Raw genomic sequence first — 7,834 nt, forward strand, 5'->3', positions numbered from 1 at the left:
AGTTTCTTGTGAACATAAAATGTAGGATTTAGTCAAGATGGTGACTGCGTGATAAAACATTAAATAGTGAAAGAAAGCAATAAAGGTAACTTGATATCATGTTTATATGCAGTTCGTCTTTAATATACATAAAATATCTACTTCACAACATAAAAGTGGGAAAATTGTGAATGAACCACTAACAGATGATTAACTTGAAGAAATTAATGTATATTTCTGTAATGTATATTTCTGACTTGATGTCATATCAGTGAATAAATTTCAATGAAAACAATGAATCAGCTGTTATTATTAGTAAGTCGAAATACTTCGAATCTCGAAAATCTCACAATTTGTTTTCCACTATTTATAGTAGGAACTAATTCAAGAGCAATATCAAATCCTAAATTGTAGTCAAGGTCTTTATTGTGAATATATCTACAATGTAGCAATATTATTTGTCATATTAATATATAACATGTTAAAAATCTTTAAGCGATATTTAGGGGTAGAGTACACAATTTAATATATAAATGTAAAATATCAATTATGAATATTTTTTTGAAATTCTATTGTTTTAGCTAAATCGGCCGGAATATATTATGGCCAGAAATGCAGTGGCGGAGTCTAGAGGGAGCCCCTCGCAGCCCCGAAGGCAAGTCTTCCGTGCATAACTAGGTTAGAGATTCGTGCAATCTCAGATATCTCGCTCCCTTTCGGAAGTAAATCTGGCACCACCATGCAGAAATAGACTAAGAAATGACTAAATAAAGAGCAATGATTGTATATGGTTCTTGTCTATCAACAAAACTCTCTAACAGATACTCTTTAAATACCAATATAATCTCAGAGATTGGGTTACACAGATATCACAGTACTTAACTAAAACGAGAAGATAATTCCAAGCGGGTGTATTGGATACAATTTATTAATATTTAAAATTGTATTTGTCAACATTTTGCGCGGACGTAATAGAACCAATAGAGGACACCTTGTCTTCAGTTCATATTAAACATAGCATACATGCTTGAAATCTGATGTATTATGTAAGATTTTAGTCGGTGTCGTGGTTTCTCCGACGGCTCCGACACTGACAGGTCATTTTGAGTCTTGATATTCGCGAATTGGAAAGCACTTTTTCTTAACGCTGGCTGCAATAAAAGGTTGGAATTTTTCTTATGTCTGATGAAACGAAACACCCACATTAAATGGGGGCGTATATTGCCGTTCAATTTTTAGCTTGTAAACATTATAGAAGGCTCAATTCTTGACAGATATTGACGAAACTTGGTAAAATTGTTCATTATTACCCGTGGAAAATCAAAAAAATCGAAATATTTTTCATAGGAGTTATTGACAAAAATAATTAACGGTTAAATCGCATGATACTACTAGATCGGTAAAGTTTGGATTAAAGATGTAAAAAATGTAAATTGTCAGAAGTAACTGTTTTGGCATAAGTAGACTATGGGGTAGACTTGTATGTTTCGGACTATTTTGACCTCGCACGGAGCACGGAGCTGTTTCATGCGGCTCATAGATGTATATAATAACTATATTTATAACGCTATGATGGTGATACAGTGGGGTGGCTAAACATTTGCTATCTTAACGTATACGATACTTATTGTCACAAAATTTCATGTTGAAAATTGAAAAGATTTATTTATTGTTTCGTTTCATCATACATAATAAGAACATTCTAAATTTTTATTGTAGCCAGTGTCATGAAAACGCGAATATCAAGACTCGAAATGACCTGTCGGAGGAACAAAGACACCGGAATTCGAAGCTACAGCTAAGCCAACACCTTTGGTGGCTGTGGCTGGCTTGACATACATAACACCAGCTGGCTAGCCGCACCGCAGCTTTGAGCTAAAAATACCTTTCGCACAAAGTGCCACTAATCAGGATGTTAAATGATTCTCTCCGACTAAAACTGACCGATTCCATAACCAAAGATAGCTTGCCAGGCAATGTAATATACGCCCACCGGCAGCTTTGATTTTTATACGCCCACACGTAAGTATGGGCGTATATTGTAGTTGCCCCTGTCGGTCCGTCTGTCCGCCCGTTCATATTTACCTCGTGCTCACTCTTCAGGCTACAATTCTCCATGAATTCCTTTGATCTTTTGTATGTGTGTCAATATCATTACGAAGATGTGCACTATTTAATTTGGTGATGATCCGACGAAGATGTGCACTATTTAATTTGGTGATGATCCCATGATTTTCTTTCCAGATATCGCATAAAACTCTGATATCGCGTTCGTTTTTTTTTCACTTATTTTGCTGGTGCCCACTCTACAGACAATCTACAATTCTACAAGGATTCAATTTTCTAAATTGGTTGCAAAGGAATTTATTAACTGAAAAGACCTATGCTGATTTCAAATTTCAACATTTTAGTCCAGATCAAGTAAGATACAACTTGAAGACAAGTGGAAAGTTTGTGTTAAATGAGATTCAAACTTCCAGAATTTCAGACAACAATGTTTGTGAGAACTTACTTTTTATCATACATGGGTTATAAAGCAGACCGACGGTGGCTTGTGGCAGCAATAGCTGGCGGCTTAGCCTCAGAGGTCTAGTTATCTAGATGAAACAGATAGTTCTCGTAATTGCAGAACATCAGTTTGTTTCAATGCTGAATATGCCGACATCTTGACATGTATCATTACCTTTTTTGACATCATTGAATTTAGAATTAAGATTCCCTGTTGTCATTATCAATCCTGTAACCACGTGTTTTAAGTTACTTCTGCAATGTATCATCACGTGAAGTCGAGGGTGGCACTAACAGTGTTATAGTAATGGTAATAAATCTGATAGCAGTAAATCATGGTGTTAGTTATCTATTGATGAGTAAACAATGTCATTACTAATTGAAGCCGTTCTGCCCGTTTTAAAATTAAACGAGAGAATAATTAGACAGAAGATAAATTTTTAAGTTATTTTGAAAGTGATAAAACTTGACTTGTATTTGTTTTACTTGAAGCTGACACGACCATTATTCACGAGGAATGATTAGGACCTCTTCATTTTTAACACCGGTGTATCTTTATGTCAAGTGACATGCATGTTATTCTCACAAATTAGACATGTTTCACCTGAAATATGGTCAACTTTGGTGAATGTTACAATGATAATCTAACCATATAATGGTGATCAGAGCATTTTTGACGCTCTCTGTTGAACAATCAAACTGAAATTGTTTACGATATGTAGGACCTCTAATGGAAATGCGTTACCACTGCGCAAAGGCATTGGATGATTGCCTGATTTTTTTGCAACAAAATGCGCTTCACTTATTCCCTCTATACTCATTTAAACCAGTGTTGATCCGCAGTGAAGGAAACTAGATAACGAGAAATTCATATAATAATGCATTTAATTTCATGTCAAATTCCACTGCTGATTTTCTTGTCAAATCTGCATTGTGTGATTGTTGATAAACTGTATATATTACCACTGCCTTTGATCTGATCATATCATTCATCCTTGCTCTCTACCCCCACTGTGTGTCTATTGATAAAAATAACACTCCTATAGAGACAGTCAGAATATGATAGTCAAAGTAAGTGTACACCTATCAACAGTAACTATTAGTAGTTTGAAATACTAATTACTTGTATATAAATATATGATAAGATATTTGATGGTACTGACACCTGCTGAGAACAAACTAACAATTTTACACCCTATCTTCCAACTTGTCATTCACAAAACCTGTATATCATTCCCTGTTTACATTGTGTTGATATTTCTATTTTTGGTCCAAAACAGATTCCTCACTTTGGCTAACGTTGATGATCAATAGGCTACAGAGAAATGGTGTGTAGATGTGCATACATGAAATAACCTTATTGGTGGTGGTGACAACAGCTTCCAGCAAAAGCTGATATCACAGCTTAGGTAATTGTGGTAGTTGGATCTGGGGATGCTGCGATACTGTTAGTTTGGTAGATGAGTAACCTTATCGTACAGACAGGAAACCTTGTATTCAATCTATTTCACACAATCACAATCTTCCAGTCTCACATTAATTATGAATACGTTACGTTTCTTTTCTGTTTTCATCATGTGATATAGTAAATGAACAGATAAACAAAGAACAAACTAACAATTATTTATTTATCAAAATATACATATTACATAATGTATATTACAAATAATAATGTTGATATTATAATATAAATGTTAAGTCAAAACTCAGTTTACATGAGTTTCGGGTCTTATAAGATTATGTTGCGATTTATTATGAATGATTTTGACTACGACATTAATCCCCTGTTTTAATTATTTTCGTCCAATTTAGTGTGAGAGTTATGATAGTGCCATTTGTTTTATATCGTTATATGTTGACCTAATCATTTTGGACTTATCATAATTATGTTTTACTGAAAATGAATTCTTTTTCTTCTTTTTTTAAATATTCTCTAGAATATAATAATTTACAGCTTCCATGTTTTATTAAAGTGTACTATACCAATAGGTTCCACAGAATGTTCAACAAATGTTCAATAGTTTATAGTGATCTGGGTGAATGAAAATGTTACTTATGTGAACATAAGTAATATATGCAAATGTAGACTACCAACAAATATTTTTTCTCTCTGAACTTTGATGGATATACATATACATGTAAAATGCCATTGATCAAATATGCTCTTAAAAAGTAGTGACAAGGATCAGGTACTTGTTGATTCTGAAACCGAGTTTGCAGCTTTACTTTCTTCATAAACAGACGCTTCATCCTCATGTGCATCTTCATCTATTACCTTCTCACCATCTTCCCATTCCTCCTCTGATGCATCTTCTGTAACATTAATGTCTTCTTCATCTGAATCCAACATATCAGCTGGTTTGTCGTCACATTCAGTCTGTTCTCCCTTTTCTTTCTGTTGTTGAGCATGTCTCCATTTCATTCTTCTGTTCTGAAACCAGACTTTAACCTGAAATGATGAAATAAGCATTGTTTCAAATTGTGGCCATGTATTTATGAACAAAGACTTAAAGAGATATTTGTTAATGCCTGTCTATTGAAAACAATACTGCAATATTTGTAGGAGCATGGTTCTCGATCGTTCCAAATTCGCCAGTGCATGATGTACAAGTAAGGCTTAATAATGGAATTTCTGGAATCATTCTGGTAATAAAAATAGATATTCCTTAGAGGTGGTCTTTTTATATTATCAGATCGTTAGTCACAGTGGCAAATTCATTAGGTGATAAATAATATCTTTTCTTCGTCTTTATCACTACTAATGAATTTGTTCTTAGCCTTTTATTACATCTAATCGTTTTTCAATGTCAACAAAATAGACTCGTATTTTGATAAAACTAGCGTTGCTTCACCTTAGAATTTGACCTTTTTCAGTATCTGTTCTGATGAATTATGATGTACCATTGCGCAAAGGGTTCACACCATCTAATCATTTAGTTAAACTGGTAACAAGTGCGAAATGTAAGAACTTCCATTTGCCTACATAATCTCTAAAACTTTTAGCGAATGATGGGAGGTTCTACATTCTTGTCATTTTGATTTTTGTATGGAAGGCTTTCAACGCCAAAATAATTAGACCTAACGATAAGATTGTACTGCAGACTGTGTATCTTAGATAGATCATCTCATGGGTGTTTTATTTAGAACATTTTATGTCATTTGAGGTTTTTTCAAGTTTTACGTAAAGCAATCAAGTAAATCACGTTATTCATTGTTATTATTTTGTATTAGAAACCGAAGTTTCGATTTTGTAACAGTATAAATCATACCTGAGCATCTGTGAGGCCTAACATGGCGGCCAACTGTCGTCTGTCAGGTTTCGTCACATATTTCTGGACTTCAAATCTCTTTTCCAAACCTTTTCGTTGTAAGTTAGAGAAAACTGCTCTGGACCAACTTCTCTTTCGTTTTGGTTGGTTTGGGCTGTGTGTCTCTGTACTTAATATTGAATATGGCCCTGAAAGAAAAAGATATATTGTTAAATGTGTGGGCGTGATGTTTTATTCCACCAGTCTTTAACTCGGTTGAAAACGTTCATATCGGCCAAAGTCAAAATAAAAAACTTCAAAATTTCGTTACTTCCGCTGTGGTGTCGCAATTTTTATTTATACGCCCACATGAAATGTAGGAGTGTAGGAAGGCGTGACCATGTCTACTCTGTCCTTTGGACCGCTCACAATAAACACTGTGTAGGCACAATTCTTGATAAAGGATGAACCTTATTGAAAATCAGAACAAAAATATTTAATATGAGTTATTGTCCTTGTTCTTAAAACGTGTTTAATTTTTTAACTCGTAAAAAGGTTTGTGGTGAGCCGAGCTGTCCTTCAGCTTTAAATTACGAATATGCCTTGATTAACACAGGTTACATGGATGGCCGGTAGAAGTGTTCAAATTATTGAGAGACGTTTCAAGATTTTGGTATCATATCTGAACGAGTAGCCTAACAGAGTATATATTATTATCTCCAATTCATTCAATTGAAATGTTCTTAATTTTCTAAAGATTGGAGTATTTAATGAAATCTGTAATCGAATTAAAATAGGAGTAGAGAAGTTGATTGACAAGTGATAAAGATGTATCAAGATTATTTTAAGCACTAGGGAATAGTTGTAGATCAGTGACACTGATATCTACCATGTGTTTAGAACACAACTTGATATTGACATGGTGCTATATTATAATCTGTATTCCCCACCTACAATTCTATCTACTTAAATTAATTTAATCATTACGTCTTTAGATTAGTGACTTGGCTATATCTCCGTTGCATATCTTATTGAAAGTGTTGCATCCATGTTGAATATGAACAAAATAACTTCGAATATAACAAATTTGAGTAAAAAAATAAAGAATGTATAATGTAAGGCCATCATAGATAATCACATTTTGCTCATCATGGATGGATATTTTTATACGTTATCATTATAATGGCGTTATTACTTACGAAAGCGTCAAAGTTTAACAAAACAATTCATATTAATATTACGCACGTAACACGAAATCATGTTCCAAATGTATCAATTTGGTGTTAAAAGTACGCACCTTGCAAATTAGTTTGTTTTTTTGGATAAAAAAAATTTTCAGGTTTAGCGAATATATGATTTGAGAAATTTATAACTTTATTTTATTTTATAATTTAAGGTTGTTGGTAGTATAAACAGAAGAAGTAAAATTATGTATAGTTGGTCTGTACAATTGATCGTAAACAGAAATGTGTAAGTAAAATGGTGAACGTCAAATTTAATTCGATGTTATGAAATTAATGTTTAAAAATTGAAGCTACATACTTTTAAAAATTCAACATTCAAAATCATTTTTTTTTTCAATGGTACTATGTTTTGATTGGATCACCAGAGATCGGTGGCATGGTTCAATATTGAGTAAAGGGAATCGACCTTTATTGTTGTTATTATGATTGTTAATATTATTCTTAAAGGTAATGGTAAGTATTTCATTTTTATTAAATATAATAAATAAATATAATGATAATAATTTTACAAATTTTGAAATATTTTGGGGGTGGGGGTGAGATTCTCTTTTTTAAATAATATTTTCATAATTATGGGGACAAATTACAAATGGTGTTGATGATAGTTTTATTCGCCAATTGTCAAAGATGCAAGTATTATTATTACAATAAAAGTTTAAATTCCAATTGTATTTTTTTTTTCTCAGCAAACTTTCAGCCCTCAGGGACAATATTTTCCGTCGGGGCATCCAAACGTAATGCCAGTTAAATTCGAAATTATTTCCATTGCATGAAGTAATTTAAGTTCGATACTCATTTGAAAGGCGACCCACCTTTTTATCGATCTTTCACATTCACAAGGTGAATCACAAAAAT

At 33.1% G+C, this 7,834-nt stretch overlaps 1 protein-coding gene across 1 annotated transcript; it reads right to left on the reverse strand.

Annotated features, from left to right (window-relative positions):
* Positions 1-4,897: 4,897 nt before the first annotated feature.
* Positions 4,898-5,888, reverse strand: LOTGIDRAFT_80492 (hypothetical protein; the record flags this gene model as incomplete). Its single annotated transcript, XM_009060865.1, has 2 exons — positions 4,898-4,936; positions 5,757-5,888. Coding segments are annotated over 2 exons (171 nt in total), but the record flags the coding sequence as incomplete, so codon positions are not given.
* Between the last annotated feature and the right edge of the window lie 1,946 nt (positions 5,889-7,834).

Source organism: Lottia gigantea (genome assembly GCF_000327385.1).
Source record: "Lottia gigantea unplaced genomic scaffold LOTGIsca_45, whole genome shotgun sequence".
NCBI lineage: Eukaryota > Metazoa > Mollusca > Gastropoda > Lottiidae > Lottia > Lottia gigantea.